Source organism: Musa acuminata, chromosome BXJ2-3 (assembly GCF_036884655.1).
Source record: "Musa acuminata AAA Group cultivar baxijiao chromosome BXJ2-3, Cavendish_Baxijiao_AAA, whole genome shotgun sequence".
NCBI lineage: Eukaryota > Viridiplantae > Streptophyta > Magnoliopsida > Zingiberales > Musaceae > Musa > Musa acuminata.
Genome location: NC_088340.1, coordinates 1,877,010 through 1,896,464, shown reverse-complemented (window position 1 = coordinate 1,896,464; position 19,455 = coordinate 1,877,010). Strand labels below are relative to the sequence as shown.

At 37.2% G+C, this 19,455-nt stretch overlaps 2 protein-coding genes across 2 annotated transcripts; both read right to left on the bottom strand.

Moving 5' to 3' along the window:
• Positions 1–324: 324 nt before the first annotated feature.
• LOC135606825 (DNA polymerase delta catalytic subunit-like) lies at positions 325–16,125 on the bottom strand. Its single transcript, XM_065098124.1, has 31 exons — positions 15,740–16,125; positions 15,563–15,673; positions 15,363–15,469; positions 15,088–15,247; positions 14,607–14,802; positions 14,392–14,527; positions 14,123–14,260; positions 13,841–13,918; positions 13,659–13,750; positions 12,408–12,474; positions 12,218–12,289; positions 10,575–10,661; positions 9,448–9,567; positions 9,272–9,370; positions 8,079–8,186; positions 7,871–7,966; positions 7,693–7,758; positions 7,446–7,502; positions 7,263–7,350; positions 7,040–7,119; positions 4,932–5,045; positions 4,487–4,601; positions 4,243–4,415; positions 3,908–3,979; positions 2,227–2,301; positions 2,067–2,156; positions 1,812–1,972; positions 1,320–1,393; positions 912–999; positions 720–826; positions 325–618 (listed from the first exon to the last, which is right to left on the bottom strand). The coding sequence occupies exons 1-30, from the start codon at positions 16,035–16,037 to the stop codon at positions 739–741; spliced, it is 3,306 nt and encodes a 1,101-aa protein (XP_064954196.1). The 5' UTR covers positions 16,038–16,125; the 3' UTR covers positions 325–618; positions 720–738.
• Positions 16,126–16,977: 852 nt separating this feature from the next.
• LOC135606824 (1-aminocyclopropane-1-carboxylate oxidase-like) lies at positions 16,978–18,372 on the bottom strand. The gene is made up of 3 exons (XM_065098123.1): positions 18,181–18,372; positions 17,861–18,084; positions 16,978–17,769 (listed from the first exon to the last, which is right to left on the bottom strand). The coding sequence occupies exons 1-3, from the start codon at positions 18,280–18,282 to the stop codon at positions 17,175–17,177; spliced, it is 921 nt and encodes a 306-aa protein (XP_064954195.1). The 5' UTR covers positions 18,283–18,372; the 3' UTR covers positions 16,978–17,174.
• Between the last annotated feature and the right edge of the window lie 1,083 nt (positions 18,373–19,455).

The window sequence follows — 19,455 nt, the reverse complement described above, 5'->3', positions numbered from 1 at the left end:
GCTGCCCGAAGTCAAACACTCTGCGAATGCCCATCGATTCTAATTCCCATTGTGATCGCGATAGATGCTTCGATTGCAACCTTTTTCGATGGGTTTGGTATTGATTGGACAACATATATGTTTTGACCTGACCTGACGGATGAATAACAATCTCAAATGCTCAACAACAAAAGTCTTTTTTCCTTACCCTTTCGATGAGATCTTAGTCTCGCCGGTGTTTTGAAAGTTCCCCATCTGAATGATCAACATTTTTATCACCAAAATTGTTGATTCTTACAACAGGCAGTTCTAAAAGCAAAGCAGAAACAAATCACGAGAACATCATCCTTCCAAGGTTTCATGCCATTCCATGCACAAGAAGACTTCTAATCATCCACAATGATAACTTTACATAATGTTCACGTGTGCCTCTTTAACAAACATTTATACAAAAATGTCACTGACCAGCTCGACTTTCCAATGCTCTCATCCTCGGCACTGCCAAAGATGCTATCAGGCAAGGCTTGGAAATAAAACTCCAGCTGACGATGTGGTCATTTTATATTGAGATGAACTCCCAATAGATTACCAGCACTCCAAATCAGATTTGCCAGCAAAGAAACAGCCAAAGGTTTTCACCTATGCAGGATTTTGAGAGGTTTTAACCAATGCAGAATACAGGGAGGTTTTAGTATTTACCTATAAGTAACATTGGTTTCAAACCGGGCAAAATGAATTACCATAGCCAACTCAGTGGGCTCAAAAATTCCACCGATCAAGTTGCATCTTAGCTTCGGCCATATCCTTTTGTGCTTTCTTCCTTCGGTAAAAGATGGGGCAGTCACGACTGTCACAAAGAGACATCATCATTAGTTTTGATGAGATTTGGATGTTAAGAGAACCGGAAGTGGCAGAAAATGACATGGGGACACCTTGTACACAACACATCTTGGTGAAGAGAACCTTGGCATTCTTGGCACTGTGTCCACAGTCTGCCGAAGAGCATCTCCAATTCGGAAACTGTAAACATTTCACACAAGTCACTTCATATCACAAACAATGCACAAAAGCATGCAGCCAGCAAAATTTGCACAACCAATTCAATGTCATCCCTTCTAAATTCAAACTCAAACACTTCAAGACAAAATCATTATTCGATGTAAAGGCTGTCAACAAGAGTTTACGTGGGTGAGGCTGGCTCATTTTTATTATTTAAATATACTTCACGTTAAAAACTATAGCAAAACAGGATTTAAAGCCTTAATTATTTACTGCATCGAGGTTTCTAACATCAACATAATTTTTGCTCAAAGATATTAAAAAAAGGTAGAAAGAAATACCATTAGCTACCATTTTGCAGTATATCTCAGCTTCTCTTCCCTTGCAGTGCGAGCAAAGAGTTTGCTCTGCATTACTGGCAGCAAAAAATAGAGTTACCCGAGAGTTCTGAAGAAGACCAAGTCACAGACAATTCTTTCAGAAGTATCAAATTGTATATTGGTCCCTAGTTAGCTTCAAATTACATATATGAATTGTAATTCATGGCTTGATAAGTGATCCACATGCATGGTTATGCAGTTAAGCTCAATTTTCCATATTGAGCATGCAAATATTTCATAACTAGTGGGAATCTATTAACTGTAGGGATAATACTGTTCATCAGATGTGCTGTGGATACAGAGATTAACTAGTTATTAAAACTTTGGTGTTTTAACTAGTTAACGAAAAGCAAGATGTGCTGTGGATACAGAGATCAAGTCAGGCATGTGCAGAGGATTAGAAATCATCATCTGTAAATTCACGAAGGGTGACTTTGTATGCGAATATCTAACCCGATTACTGCTTTGCATCCAAGACAGCTAAGCTGCTTCTTAGCAAATTTCATAATACCACTGTTTGAAGGAGTTGATATGGACACAGATCTGGTGTGACTTCCATGAAGAAGCTCTTTACTTGCATTTTTCAGAATAGGCTCAAAGATTCTGAGAAGTGGCTGCAATGTTAACATACCTAATTGTCAATGCCCCGGATGGGAGGATATTTATCACAGATATTTATCAAGACAACAAAGAATTTATTTAGCCAACCTTGCTCATCTGATTTTCAAGGTAATACTGTGGATCTATTGGAATATTGTTCTCAAGCACATATATTGGATCCTCAGACTTCTCATAAGCCTGTTCAACACATCAAGCAGATCAATAAATAGAACTTCTCTCCCTTCTAAAAGAACAGGATATTAATTACCTTGGCACCTTTAGCAGCTTTGATTATGACATATGGAACACGATCTCCAACATTAGGAGCAGTTGCAGCATCCCTCTATTCACCACAACCACCACAGTTGCTTAGATATGTTGCTTAAAGAGTTTATATTGGTGAACTTGATAAGATTACATATCAGTTAAACCAAGGTTCGCCGTACCGTACCGTACCGTACCGATGTTTCGACCCGGGCTTGGTACGGTATGATACCAGTGTACCGGGCGGTACATCAGGGTGTACCGAACAGTACACCCTGATGTACTGAACAATTTTAAATTTTCATACTGTAGCAGTGCTACAGTATAGTACTGTAATACTGTAGCGATAGCGGACGGTACGCTTCGATATGACAGACCTTGAGTTAAACAACAAATAGCAGAAATATCTAGTTGTATCATTTTTAGGATCTGCACATAGGTCAATGAAAGACATACCAAGGAATATAAAACATTTGATGAAGATGATCGACAGTCCACTAATATACAGACTAAGCTTGTAGCAATAGCTTTCTGGGCAATGCCAATAATTGAAAATGCTATTATTATCACTTTTTTGTTTACTTCACCAACTTGATATTGCTAATCTTCAACCATTTTCAAAAGCTTAAGCAGATATTAAAAGTCTCATCCTCATAATGCTCATCAAAAGATTGTCTGAAAATGGCATATTTTAGTACAAAGAGTAGCAAACAAATCAGCTCTCAAGGACTCTTCTAATGTTATCAACTCCTTGCACCTTTGAGATCATTCTTCTTTACCAACTTATAATCAGGTTTCTCATATCCCTATATTGCTACAAGATAAAAGGAATCAGGTTTCCATAATTAAATTAAATGCTAAAAATCATATGATACTCTCTTCCTTGTGCTTGGCTTCAGCAACCTCTCACTAGTTTAAGAATCAGTCTAATACTTATCTGCATGTATGCCACGAGGAGATAAATTTAAATGTTTCCTAACCACAAAAATGTTTGATAGCATTTTCGCTAAAATTTTCAGCTCAATTCATCTTTAGTTTGTTGAATTTCTAGACAGATAAAAAAAGGCATTTTTTTTCTCAGTAGAACTCCCATGTGAATCCAAGAAGAGCATATGAGATGGCAGTATAACACCTTTCTTGGGATACATAAAATATGGACAGCATCATTTAGTAAGTCATGCATTTCATTACTTTGTATATCATATTCATTAACATGATATCCAAAGGCATCATCTAATAAGGAACAATCATCTCCTTCATTAACATGTCACTGTTAATTTCCCTGATGCAACATTATACCAAACAGTTTACAGCTTCTATAGGATCGTAAACATGCATAAATGCATATATAAATGTATATTTTTTTGCACATTCTCAGTTCTGAGAAACATGGAATGTCGGTTATTTGGTAACGTGTATATTAGAAGTCTCCATAGATAAATCACCAATACACATGAATGGCCTGTAAATCTCCTTTTCTATTGGTTGAATATGATGCTAGATATTGCCCGTATTTGGAATGCATGAAACTCCCTCTTTCAAGGTGTATGTATATATATGCACTGCATACGCACCATAAAAGAAACCATGCTGAATGCTAATTGTGCTCTTTTAATCACGTTATCAAAAAAATGAAAAAAATGACAAAATTCAAAATCAGGCAGTATAACTAGAAGTCCTCATACTTTTCTCATCCTTTCAGCAAGTTCAACATGTGCAGCCTTTACGGCATAATCATCTCCTGTTTTGGTCAAACCCTGTTAAAGAAGAGATCAAAAAATAAAAATCAGATACCTGATAGTATAAATTAAGTTTTTTTAACAAATAAATTGATAGTAATGACTCATCACAGATAACACAGTTAGAGAGCATTCTTTCAATTTCAAATACGTGCTAAGAACCAAAATAAAATTCTTCCAGGTTTTTTTAATAATTTACATGCACTATATTAAATGGCATACAAGACATTTTCGCGTGAACTTGAACATGATACATATCAACTCTTTCGGTTGGTAATTACCTTTGTTATAACCAAAAGAGACAAATCCACACGGTTCATTAAAAGATCTGAAATGGTATTTTTAACATACTGAACTGCACCAGGAACATCTTGGTCTATTAGTATCTTGTGAAGACACTCATTTACCAGATTTTTAACCAACAAACAGTTGTCTCTTCTGACAGTCTCAATGCCTGCCATCAAAGCATGCAATGTCATCAGACCACGATAATATAAAATTTAATGGAGCACTTCAGATCCTTACCTTTGGTGTCCATTTTGTCAAAAGTATCAGGCTTTGTCCAGTACAAGCCAGCATATCTCTTCTTGCTTATTAGCAAGTAAGGATAGTAGACCTTTTCGAATTCTAGCCTGATGGGCTTCAAGAAACAAAGAAAACATATTCAAAACTGGCCAGGATTAAGATGGACTAACTAAAACAGTTCTATAAGAAAATAAGTTTAAAGCCTAATACGCTGGCTGTTGTCCCTCCCGATGACAAAGATTGACCAATATGTTCACTGATAGCAATCAAGTCTATTATAAAAATCAAACATAACATTTAGAATGCAGAAGCATAACTTAGGTCCAGAGGTCCATGGTTTGCATATCACATGATAATGACATAAGTCTGAAAGAAACTACAGGAGAATCATATGATCTAAGAGCATAAAAAACTCGGAAGTGATCACCGGTGATCCCATTGATACCTTTATGAAAGTCCCAGTAATATATTCTGCTGCTTCTCTTCCTAGTTTCATTGCTGCCTCTACAGTTGGCTCACCAAATTGTACCATAACAGAGTCGGTGTCTCCGTAAACAACCTAGCAGAATATATCACTTGGTAATCAACTAAAATAAAAATGTCATCAAATGATCAGAATTTCAGTTTTCCAGAAACATGTAAGCACAAATGCATATAGACAAATTTGTCATGAAAGTAATATGGAATTATGGATGAACAACATCAGCTTTGTTACACATTTTGGCTTATAAAGCCAAAGCAATTCATCTTCAGAACCACCTTAAATCATTTGGTGATATCCTGTTTAACATAACAATGGACAAAAATTTTAGACATTATGTCAGCTCGAAACTACTAGTTCATGGTTGCTTGTTTCTGCATTAGCATACTTCTACACAGTATGTCTATCAGGTTGCCACTCAGCTATATTATTTCATAACTCCATGTTAAATAATTAACTGGATATGATCATCATTGTCTCAGTAGGTGAGTGTTGTCTCAGTAGAAAGTGTGGCTGTTGTCCATGCATTATGGTGCCAAGCCTAGAAAATCTGCTGGTTAAATGGATCAACTCACGACCAAAGGCCTTCGAACTTCAATGTGACTGAGGCACTGCATGGGCTGGTTATGTGCCATATGCACACAATCATCAAACAAAGTGCAGCTAAGAAAAAACTAGGTTCCCACAAACACATTATAAACCAGTAACATATTTATTAATTCCTTGCATCTCACAGCCACTTTTACTAGAAGTGGTCGACTTCTTCTACAATCATTTTTGTGATGACATAAATTTTCTTTCTAGTTACTGCTTGATTCGAATTTCTTCAACTTGTTGATAAACTAGTCATAGCAACATTATTTCCATAGTCCAAATCTCCTTGAAATATCCATAGTGTCACATAAAGGGATGAAGCATGTTTCTTCACCAATTGCACTGAAATATGTCAGAATTGATTATTAAAGAAAATATCCATGCCAATTAAAACCACAATCAGTTTTGGTGCATGGTGATAGCATATACTGAAATTAATTTATTAAAAATCAGCTGCATGAAGAGTTCTCGTCTGCCCACATACGGCTTGACATGAAAAAGATCAAAAAGGAAAGAAAATTAACCTCACTGCATTATAAAATAATGCAGCACCACTGACACAATTCAGATCCCTCAGAAAAAAACTTGTCATGCTAGCTGAAAAATCATTCCTTTCTGGAAATTTTCTGACTTCACTAAAACAAGTCACATGATTTGAATGCTCAAATGAGACAAAATAATTTTTGAGGAATAAAGTGAAATAAACCTGATTTAAATTAAGGTTTTCCTATATAAAGAATTAATTGAGCAGATTTTCCCCAATTAAACAAAGAAAGAAGCTAGTTGTAGAAACTTGATAAGTCTCTTCATAACTTGATAAGTTATGTAGAAAATATAGCATCCAAAACAATCCTAATTGTTACAACCATACATCTAATTTAACCAACATGATAATTTTTAAGACTAAAAACTCAGCAGTAGTAGCTCAGCAAAGTTCTGATTCTCTCGACTAAAGCACCAATTGTATTATTGCTCCCATTTGTGACCAATCCTGAGATGAACACACAAACTGTTCTACACAAGCACTGCCATGTTGACCCAAGAGCATCGATGTAATAATGTACATCACTCTTCTATATGTCGGAAACTTTTTCTCTTCATCTGAAAAGACCCTTTCCACTTTTAATTAATTGCTAATTTACTAACAGAACCTATCTTCCTGAACATTCATATATTGGGAGATATCACTTCAGTACAAGAAGCATGCCAATTAGCAGGCAGTTGAAACAAAGTCGATCAACAAAAAGAAATGAACCCACAACATTTATGCAATGCAACAGTGAAGCACAGCATAACAATAAGCTTTACTAAGATCAAATACATGTACCAAGAAGCATTCAGTAACCATGAATTCATGAATAACTAGATTAAATCATAAACAAGTTCTGCAAAACCTACAACTATATTTTCCTCGCTTCAAACCACATAGTGAATTACAATTTCATCTTTTTAAAGTCAAGCTAGTTCAAAAATCATACCTCTGCATTACGATCATAGCCCCCACTTATTGTAAATTTTTCTTCTACCAGCTTCTTTGTATGCTCAATCATTTGTCGACCTTTATATTTTCCACCAAGAAAAACTTATGGACTAAGAAGCAAAATCCTTTCTACTTATATTGCAGTAACTATAAATAATTAACAAATATTTTTTATTAAGTTACAAATTTAAAAAGTACTAGTATGAGGAAGAACTGTTTACCATAGCTCGTCACACTTGAAGATATCTCTAAACAAGGTAACTGACCAATAGTAGCTCCAGTAAACCCATATACAGAGTTTGCACTTATCTAAATGACAAACAAAAAACAAAAATGACAAACAAAGCCAACATTGATTTATCATCTTGAAATAAAATGTTAATGATGAAATTAAGGTGATTTACTTTCAAAGCCAACTGCCGTCCATCTAGTACAGCCTTCTCAAAAGGATCTTTTGCTTCCTGAAAATAAATATCCAAAGGTTAAAGAAGATGATCTATGGCAAGAAAATTTGTTCAACATTAGCATGCAGGAAGTTCAAAATCAAACAAGGCATCAAAAATTGATAAATATGTAAATCCCATGCAAAATCAAATGAAATATTAGAAGTGTGATAAGAAGTCCACAAATTTCTTCATCCCTTAACAATACCTTCAAATCAGCTTTTGCTCTTTTACGAGCAGCCAATAGCTCTTCTAGGATTTCAGGAAGTATGCCCTAGTTTCAAAAAAGAAAATTTTCCATGTCACCGCATGGGACAACAAAGAAAGAGAGAATACAAAGGATTAAGTCATAAATCTGCAGACTTAGACCAAAGAGAAATCAGCACCTTCTGCAACTCAGATTTAACAAAGACTTCACCTGAGGGGGTTTTGTTTATACTCTCTGCTGGCAGGTTTAGCCTGCGAGCATCTTCTGCAGTAACCTTGACAAAATAATAGAATCAGAACATCTTAGATATTTTAACCAAATAAAATTATTCTTAGACAAGGCTATAATTCCAATCAGCAGTCAGTTTCCTTAGTACAATTTATTACCAGCGTGCAGTAGCACAAATTGTATGCCATCATGATGGATGGATACAAAGAAGCAAAGTCCAAAGTTGCTATGGGCTTTTCATAAAATCCAGTCTTTGCCTCTAAAACCTGCAAATGGAAAGGCAAGTAGCTAAAGGACAAAGGGATTGATCAAGTAAACAAACCAGCAGTTTCATTATAAGTTCAAACAAATTTTTACAATTCAAAAGATGTGAAATAACTCCTACATCTTTAATTATGAGCAAAGCAAGCATGATAAAGGAAGAAAAAAATTAACAGATACTAGGCAGATAACTTTTTAAGTAATATGATGCAGTGGATAGGGCTGAATAAACTGCCAAGTCCCTGTTTATGAACACTTACCAGAAATGGCATCTGTAAGTGAATTTAGAAAAGGTTAAGGTTAGCAATCTCAATATCACCAACAAATGATAGCCAAATGATCTTACTTGTGTGCAGACAAATCTGGACAATTATTATCATACACATTGCCAGTTCATTAATTAAAATCAGTGATTTGGATGCGACATGAAGCACCACAGCTTGTCAACTACATTATTCAACACATGTCTCTTCTAGCGTTCCACCTTTTCTAATGGATGTGTTATGATATTAATGACCACAAAATATTTCCATGCATCAGAAATATGTAAAAAGAAAAAGTTTATACATGGAATAAACAAAAAACTATTCCATGGTTTTATCATTTATGATAACTCCTAAAAGAGTATATGTCCCATTATGGCATTAAACTATTTCATGACCAGATAGTTTTAAGTTTTTTGGGGATGTTCTGAAGACCATCATGTCATGCCATGACATGATAGAAGAAGCTATAATTGGGGCAGCAAGATAAACACTAATTTATGGAACCTCTACACATAAGAAGATCAATTTTTTTAAGAAAAACATGGAACCATGCAACTAATGCATTGGATTAACAAAGAAAGCAAGTTAGATATGAGAACTTACAGCATATTACTCTCTAGAGTCTAAATGAATGTTTCTTAATTTTCCGATGTACATATCATGATGAAGATTGATGTGACAGCAATCAATAAGACTCTTGCTTGCAATCTTTTCCAACGGTCTCCAAATTTTATTGAATGAGCTCACAAAAGTAAATTAACATCATAATATGCTCAAGTAGTAGAGGGGGGAAAAGACATGCCACTAAAATTATATTTACTTACAGTTGCACCCTCGAAAGTTTCTTGTCCAGATCCCTGCCCTTTGATATTTGGAATAACAAGATTCTTCTGCTTTGCTTTCCTTAGGAGCTGAGAGAGAACCTGAAAGAAAAAGTAATCCAGGTCAGTGCCAATTATTGTCTTAGCAAATATAAGAGCAAAAACATCAGCAGCATCACCTTAATGCTCTGGCCTCTTGCTAGTAGAAATGATATAGGGACACCAGTAACTCGGGCCATTTCTACATAGTTGTAAATATACATCAACTTGTCCAGAAGTCTCTGTGGAAGGTACGCATCCTGCATTTGTAACAGATAAGTTGTTCAGTGAATAACATCACGTAAAAACTTTGCACACTAAACCTGAGGCAGTAAGAACCACTTAGATGATTATAACCAGTTCTCCTGAAGTTATGCCTAATATCCAACCATATGATGGTGCAGAAGGGTTAAAGTAATTGTTTTGTTGGCGATTAACATGAATTATGAATTACGGTCCATTCCATTCTGTTCAACACTCCTAACTGAATCTTAATGGTTCCTTTGAAAAAGGAACACCCACACCACATGCACCGCTGGTCGACAACTTATGTTTGGTAGGGGTAAAAGAAGCTTGAGAGGTAGAGAAGTGAAAAAAGAAACATAAAAGCATTCTGCATATGAAGAAACAATATATTAGCTAGACAAGTATCATATTAAATCAAATTCAAAATATGTAGAGCTTTTCAATAGCTTTCGGAGACATATCTGCTACTAATGATTTAAGAGTTCTACTTATTCTTCACATGAATATGCAACATTGCATATATGCCCTGTCAAAATTCTAGAATTATATATCTAGCCCAACAAAATCTTAGGTATGGATACTAGCATAACATTATTATATTAAAATTTTCAAAAGCTCATCATCTCGCAAACTATAGCAAAAAATTACTTAACCAAAAGTTAGTATGGTATGAAGAATCTAAATACTTAAAATAGCAAAAAATTATAGATATATAACCAAAAAACTTACTGTAGCATCAAGGAAAAGATTAATAAAAAAAGTGAATTTGTGCACAGTAGTTGCATGCAACAGACAGCACCATGACACCAAGTGCCCCCGCACCAGCAGGGCAGGGCACATGGCATGCACAATGCCAGTCAGCAGATTGTGTAAACAAATTCCTTGATTAATGTTTTAGCATGGTAGACAAAATTGTGTATGTAAAGCTTCATGTATTTCTTTAAGTACAGCCTATTAAAAAAGATTAAGAACTGAAATAAAGCATATCTCAGATATAGATGATTTAAAATCATCAGTGAACCTTCAAACAGTAGACAGCTAGCCGCCTTCTTGTCTCTGCGTTGCCATTTTGAAGGTCAGATATTATTGAATGATGAACATCCTCTTTCTGCAACAAAAGAAATGTCAGTGAGAAATCCAAGTCTGCAGAAACTTGATGGCAACATTTAGCACTTCAATTATTTACATTATTTACGCAAAAAAGACTGAGCATACACAAGTTGGAAAATATGCAAATCACCCCTCCCCGAACAGACACTGCATGGTCCATACGCATAATGTCTAATATCCATTATTTACGGCTAGGACTACTAGGGTATCTTCCCTTTTTACATGTGAAAAAGATTATGGGTAGCAATAAGCTTATGTCAGATCTACAGAGAACTCAGTGGTAAAGGGTATCAAATATAGCAAGTAAAGCTCGAGAGATCTAAATTGATTTTCTATGAGAAAAAAAAAGATCAATTACAGATGAACTAGAACTTGACTTTTTATCTTTCTTTGGATAGGTCTAGGAGTCATATTCTCATCATCCTTGCAAAAGCTAATTATAGTTACGGTCTGCTGCTACTACAGCTTAACGAGCATCAGCACAATCTTAATAGTAAAGAAGAAATAATGAATCTAAGTCAAAGAGGTCAAAAGATTTAGCAAGAGATACCAAAATCTTGAATATAGCAACTTTCTACTTGTCATATAAGGTGCTTTTGCGAAAAAAAAAAAAGCAGCATTAGGAAGTTAAGAAAGTAAAATTTCATTAAGCAGCAGTCTTGCAAGAATTGGATACCCTTTTTTATAATACATTGCAACAGAAGCTACAACTCAGTGATTCAGGAAATCAAATGAAGAAGCATGTAAGATATCAAAAGAGGAAGAATGTAGAACTTCAAATGAGAAAGCATGTAGGTTGCACATTCTAAAATATTTACTCGAAATAATACATGAATATACTCAACAATCAACAATGTTCGATCTGCATTTTCTCAGCATCGTCAACCAAAGATTTGGAAATATCAAGCAAAACAAGTAATAAGTTCCAAATAGTTAGTTTTAGATTGATTATTGCAAGGCAAAAAAGTAATATTTCACTAATGAGTGATACGAGGAAAATCGAAGATACAGATCAAGAATCAAGATATTAAATAACTGTTAAATACATTTTTAGATAGATTTACATGATACACTAAAAGAGTAGCAATTGTAAGTTGGTAACTGCACCTACAACCAGAATAGTTGCTTTCTTGGAACTTGATTTGAATAAACCTAAATGGTCAATTTTGAATTGCAAATGATGAAACAGATTCCTGTTCATGTTATAATGTGATAGGAAGGATAGGACCTCACTCTGAATTAATACAGAATAGTTGGTAGAAGCTGATCTACTGCAGAATATTTGTTAATTACTGCTGCCCACTGGCTTGTTTGGTTGGCCAGCAGAACAGAGGGGGCAAATTGCAAAACCATGCTATGTTATGCAACTGTGGATAAGCATTCCATTGTCTACAAATATGGCATAGGGAGCAACAAGATGTTTATGCACTACAGCTACTTTCCAGTTGAACAGTTATATACAATCCTACATCAGATTTATGATATAATACAATGAACATAAGACAAAATAATATAAGTTCAATTATAATCACTTGAAAAATAGCAGAAACTTACTTGCTCTCCAAGAAAGTGTGCTGAAACAGAATTCAAAGAATAGGAGCTAAGCTTGTAATCTCTTTGCATAGCCTTTATTGATGTGGTTGAAAAAAGATTGAATCAGATGGTGCACAAATACGAATATCTTACTATAGAACTTAAATAGATATTAACATAACCAACAGAAAGTATTTATAAAGATCAGAACCTGAAGCAGATCAAATTGAACTCTTCCCTCCACTTTAACTTCTTTGCTTTCCCTTACACCATATTGCCTGCAAAAATCAAAGTATGATTAATGCAGTACAACACAGAAACGATTTTAAAATTCAGCATATATTTGCAGGGCTATTACAGAGTAATTTGATTGAAGGGATTTCTTAGTCAACATAATTGTCCACACAGCAAAATGTTGGCAAATTTATATAAGAGAAACCTCATGCTCAAAAGTTTCAGTTTCCAAGTTTAATAATTCGACTCACAAATTCTTATCAACTAGCACACTTGTTAATATAAAAATGGTATGCGTCATGTGGTCTATGTCATTATGCGATATTATTGTCAGTTCCACCAAATGCCACCTCTCAACATAAATCCAAATCTAAGTTAGATACAAACACCCAACAAATGCCAAGTTAAACTGGTTCTTCCTCAACTTCACTCGAGGATGATAGAAAACCAAGATACACAAAGATAATTCATCTAAAGCTGGCTGACTTCTGATGATCACACAACACCATGTTCTCATGATTAGTTGATAAACCTTCAAAAAAGGATGTACACATTCATAACATCCCAATTCTTTTCAAATCTTAACCTAAGTCAATGTAGTTTCTGAAGACCTATCTGGATCAGTAAATAAACCAAGTTGATAAAATTTGTTAAAGCTCTGCAAACCATAAGAGTAAATCAAGACTCAAATTTCTTGCCAATTTGTACATCAGATCTTTTGAAGGCAAAAATAACAGTCACTATTAATCCTTTTACCACCATGAATAACTAAGAGAATGAGAAGATAAGAAGATGAGACCAGAAACTATTAGACTAGCAAAGCAGGGACAATATTTGCGTCCCATCTACAACCAAATTTAATATGGAAAAACATAATGCATGATTATGAAGCCTAGCAAAGTGGAAAATTTTATTGACCAAAAGCACCTGTTCTAGAAATGCAAATGATTAGACAAGACAATTGTTGAGATTCCTCTACGTCAACCACCAGCTATAATGGTTTAATATTGGCAATGAGATGCACCATGTGGGCTACAACAAAATGAGAGTGAACAGTAATAAATACAAAGGTTGCTAAATGGACATACAACAGCACCAAATGCAGGAGATATTAGCCAAAGCCAAACATTGTATTATGTCGAAATAAGAGGCAGATATTAAAAGTAAAAAAAAAACACATCGTATAATAGTTGTAGATGTATATGCCGTAGCCATAGCTATGCACAACCTGGATGAGAACGTTGTATCTCGGACACGAACCCGACTGTTTCTTATGCGACCAAGTATTGGAAACTCACCAATCTTAAGGGCTTCAGCTCTCTAAGGACAAGAAGATGAAAGAACAGTAATACATGAAGATGTGATCTATAGCAATAAATTCTTTAACCAACTTACAAGAATATAAAATACCTCAATAAGATATGGCAGATCAAATTTGCAGATATTGTAACCAATTATAATATCAGGGTCTATCTCACGAACAAAATCCTGTATTGAATATATATTAAATTTTCCAAAAAGATTGTGTGATAACTCCATGAAATTCCATACGCACAACATATAGGGAAAGCAATCACATAAACCAATCCAAATAGGAAAGACACTGCTAGTATGAATAATGTTAAGGCATGCAGATAACAGTATCATGTATGCTTTACTAAAATGCCATATGAAGAACATAAAGTAGCTTACCCTCCAAGCAAGCAAAACCTCTCTCTCTGTATCAAATGACATCACATCAACTCCAACGATTGGAGAACACGATTTAAGAGTCATTACATTTTGTATGAAAGGGTGATCATCTCCTTGAAGGGTGACCAAGTTGGCTATCTGCTTAAAAGAAGAAAAAGTAGTTAAAGAAGGAAAATTAAGTCAGTGTTTTATGAGACTCCCACTAAAATAAGCAAGCAAATTTCATGTTGATACACTTTTTTAGTACCATCAGAGGCAAAAGGAAAGACCTGAATAACAGGATCATGAGTTGGCTCAGGAAAGAGTCCTTTACGACCAGCACACTCAATGTCAAAACTTAATATACGAAATGGAGCCATTTTAGAGTATTCACCTTCTGGGGCATGACTAATCAACTCAGAATATCTACAAAAGGATTAAGGAAAGAAGATAACCAATAAAAATTATTCTTTGGTCGAATTCCTTTTTATGTCCAATAGGATACAGGCAATCAAGTTCCAGTTGGCAATAAGACATGCTCTTGATCGCCTTTTTATATTTTCCTGCAGAAATTTCAATCCAATTGCCCCCAACAATGTTGCAATCAATCATGAATCGAAGAGCAAAAAGAATGTTGCTCTCATACGTCAGGAAATTCTTTGAACCAGTGCCGTCAATTGTTATGCCCCTCTCAAGAATACCTGCCATAGTGTCACAAATTTCATTAATCTCTATATAGACAATTGTTAAAACCATAACTAACACTATGGAGAAAGCAATTCATTATCTTTGAACGATCTCAGATATCCACATGAAACCCCTAACCAAGACATATTGTACTCATGCCATTGAGCTTAATGAAAAGAAAGGAAAAGGCTAGTCGTTCTGTCATTGAGTAACAAAAACAAAATTATAAGTTCACTATCCGAATTCAAAGGATAGAAAAAAGGGAAAACATAGTTCCCCTTTTGCATCAAGCATCTTACCACGACAGCTAGCAACCATAGTCGGCAAGGCAACAACAATCTTAAGGAAAGGCTGTGACGAATGCTTCTGGTAATACATAATGCTTTTTTTCTGCACCAACTCAACCCGCTTAATGAACCTTGCCACATTGCTGTTTCTATTTGACTCTCTCATTCTCCCCTGTTATGATTCACATTGCAAGAGACATGATCTCAGCAAGACAACTGATAATGCAGAAAACTGACTACTTGTACACAACTAGACAAGACAAGCAATGAAATTATGTAGCAACCACCTCTAAGGTTTGGTGAAAGCGGGAGATATCATCAGGGCCCATTCCCACAGGACAACTGATGTAGAAGTAAGGCTCAAAGCCATGAACATGACAGCATACACTGTGACCTAATCAATTCCAAAATCCATCAAATTATTTAATTGATAGAACCAATCAGATACTAAAATATCAAGATTAGTGAGAGAAACAGCAACTCTAACCCTCTCTGGTCACACCGAAGATCCTAAGAATCGCTGCAGTCCCAGACGAGTTAGGCAGCAGTTCTTTATGGCTTTCGCCTATCACGTAATCGATCTCGAGCTGCTGAAAAACTGCGTACAAGAAACGAGTCAAGAAAAGACAATTCTGCAGTTGGACTCGGACGAGGGCATCCGTACCGATGCTTTCGCAGCCAGAGAGGTGGGAGAGGGAGAGGGCAGGGCGCCTCCACCGCGAAAGGCGAGATGAGAAGGCCTCGTCACGGAGGAGGAGGACGGCCTCCTCGTCCTCCTCGTATCTCAGTAGAGTCTCCTCCAAGAAGACGTCCTCGTCCATCATATCCTCCTCCGCCGCCACCCCATTCAACGGCTGCTGCGGGGTTTGAGGGTTTTGGCTGCCGGCCTGGAATCGCTTCGAGGGGTTCGAAGCGGGCGCTGGGGGCGGGCCCCCGCGGCGCTTGGCGTTACCTCCGCTCATGGTGGCCGCGGGATCAGGGGTGGGGAAGAGCAGGGAGGAGAGGGGCGACGAATCGGAAAGAGAGAGACAGAGAGACCGAGGGAGAGGACGGGGGAGGGAAGAATTGGGTTCCCGCCACCGGTGGGAGCATAGGGATTTATAGGGGCTTATTGTCACGTGTTTTGCACGTGCATTTCCGTCATGTACATATTCCTGGCGAAATACATACAGTATGAAGCGAGCGTTTTTGGGCGTACGTACGTCTACTCTCCGTTCATTCCTGAAGTCTTCGGTGCAGTATGCGAATCTATCTCTTCAGCTCAGACATCCTCTTTCGATCCATTCCAGACCACAACGTAATTGTAAACATTAGAATTATAATTTCAATCACAGAGAAACATTTTTTGTTGTCGTCAATATCTCCATTCTTTGTTCCTTGTTAATTCTTTTTTTTGGTGCATTTCCAAGAGAAAGCAAAGCTGAAGACATCACCGTGTCCTCTAATATTAGATTACTACTTATCACCATCATCCAACTGATTCATTCATTTATCCTTTTGTTATCGAGCAAGCATATATATATATATACTTGTCTCTATGTTTAGGCCGAGAAATATGAATTGAAGAGATGCTGCACAGTATTCTTCTAGCTTGCTAGTCGGACAATGGATCACAATTATCAGGTGTTTGAGGTGACCCGGAACTGCACAGTATAGCCTTTGATTAGAGATGATAAACACATGCAAACTCCAACAATCTTGGGAATGTATCGAGGACTTTTAGGCACACTGGGCATTAACAAATAAGAACATATCACGTCACGTCAAACTCAGAATGTCTTCGTTACTCGACTTCTGTCATGGCTTCCGAATATTCCTAGCTCTATCCCTTGTGCTTTATCTTCGGATGCTGTTAAACTCTACTGGGGATGAAGAGGGATATGAATTCAACTCGAGAAGATGTGACGAGGAAACATAGCACTTGGTTTTTATTCTGAACACCGACTTACAGATTGACGACTGCGTGTCCTGAGAACAAGCAGCCATTATTCAGATGCAGATCATGTTTGCAATTATGTAATCCATGCATGAGACACCAAACTAGTACAATGAATTATATCCTCCTATAATCCAACAATAGATTCGCAGCTTCTCCATCCTCAAATAGCTCTGACTGCCTCAAATCTCGGTTCCTTGGGCTCGTACTTCTGCTTCGCGTACACGTCCATGTAGTCCCCGAACAGAAACTTTGGGTACAGAGCAGGAGGGGCAGCTTCCTCGGTGGCGGCGCCGGCGGCTGGAGCGATGGTCGCCTTCAGGGAGGGGTTGTAGAAGGAAGCGATGGAGCGGCGGTTGCCGTGGCTGGTGGCGAGCACCCGGTGCCACGCGCTCTTGTAGCGACCGTTGCTGAGGACCTCGATCTGGTCTCCGGTGTTTATGACGATGGCGTCGGCCAAAGGCTGAACGTCGATCCACCGGCCGTCCTTGAGCATCTGGAGGCCGCCGACTTGGTCGTCCTGGAAGAGGAGGATGACGCCGCCGGCGTCGGTGTGGGCGCGAAGGCCCTTCACCAGGTCCAGGCGCGGGCACGGCGGGTAGTGGCTCACCTTGGTGCCGAAGAAGGGCGGGTGCTGGCCGTCCCCAGAGAATGCTTTCTTGATGCAGCCCTTTTCGAAGCCCAGATTCTCGTCCATTACCTCCATCATTTTCTCCGCCAGCTTCCTGATTTCTTCCCTGTACTCCTTCATGGTCTCCCTGCAGAGCAATCATCGGATCACATCGTCATCGGGTTTGTGGCTATCGTAGCAACTAAAACTCGAGCACAGCAGCGGCATGCGAACTCTACTCGAAGTCCGGAGGGTTGGACGGCCATTCGTTGTCGTCTTGAAGAACGAACACGTCCTCCCAGTCCACGTTGTCCAAGCGTTGACCATCGCCTTCTTTCACCAGTGTGTCCAACAGCTGAACGGGTTTGGATCCCTTGAAGCGCTCCTCCCTCAACTTATAGCACTCGGAGCTGACCTTCTTCACGCGTTCCAGCAGCTCGACCGGAATCCCATGGTTCACCAGCTGCGAGCAGACGATACAGAGCATCGGGAACATAGCACCTTTACACCAGCATAGCCATGAAAGCAGAGGAGAGGAGCGGGGTGAAGTATGGCAAACCTGAAAGAATCCCCATTCCTCGCATCCATTGGCAATCCGGGCCATGGTTTCGGCCCTTTCCTTGCCATCCAACTTGGAGAAATCGATGACCGGAATCGCCATGTCAACTAAGAAATTAATGGACAGAGAGGAGCGAGTATTGCTGCAAGCTTTGGGAGTGTATTACCGCTCGGATGGATGAAGAGAATTAGAGGGTTATGGGCCCTATTTATGGTGGGCGAAGCTTCGCTCTGCCATCTTGTAGGGGTCCCAATCCGAGGAAGCAACCAGGAACAGACACACGTATCCCCAGTAGATTTCGTGTGTTCTTCGTGAGACAATCCAGACGCATAAAAAATGCGTGGTCAACGCAGACAGCAGCAGCCGCCAAACGTGGCAGTCAAATTCTGTGAAGGAAATTAATTTTATCTTGAGTTCGGTTTAGATAATATAGCAGTCGACTGTCAGCTTAAGCACATACATAAACTTGACTATCACATTAATTAACTCGTGTTAAGTCATTTTTGTTAATCGCCTAATGGAAAAGATTTTTTTTAATGAGGTTTATCATATTAATTAACTTGAATAGTTTTTGAAATTAATTTGTTGTAAGAGATTAGTATAATAAAATGATTATTATATCCTTAAAGCTAATAATCTATAGGTAGAATTGTATGTGAATTATGAAGCATAAAAATTATTTACAAAGATAAGTATTTTTAGATTCTGACTCAAATTACTCCAACAATAAGAAATCCAAGTATGAAAGAAAATTATGGATATTATGATTGAATTATGTTACCAATATCTTATATATCTTAAAAGTTTTAATGAAGAGGAAGTACAAATAATAAAAAAATACTTCAATGAGCCTGATGAAGTTACCTTCTCAGACATGACCGCCCACATGTTAGATGTGATTATTTTTCTCCGCCTAATCAAATTACAACACATTTATCAATTGACACCACATGATATGAATGCTATGACATATTTCTTATCAATCTTACGCAAGATTTGTCTCTTGCCAAGGAGGGAGGAAGAAGAAAAGTTGAATGGTAATACTTTGATTTGATTTACTTACTGTCCAAGTCTTTTGTTTTTTTGTTTTTTTGTTTTTTTGGTTTTCTGACTCCTTCTACAAAATAAAAAATATATTATGATTTATATTTTATATTATTTTGATAAACACAAATGTGCTTATCGAATAGTTCATGTTTTATTTTCATAAGAAAAAAATAATATCATTATTGTTAGAGAAAAAAATCATTCTCATTCTAGTTAGTATGACTTAGT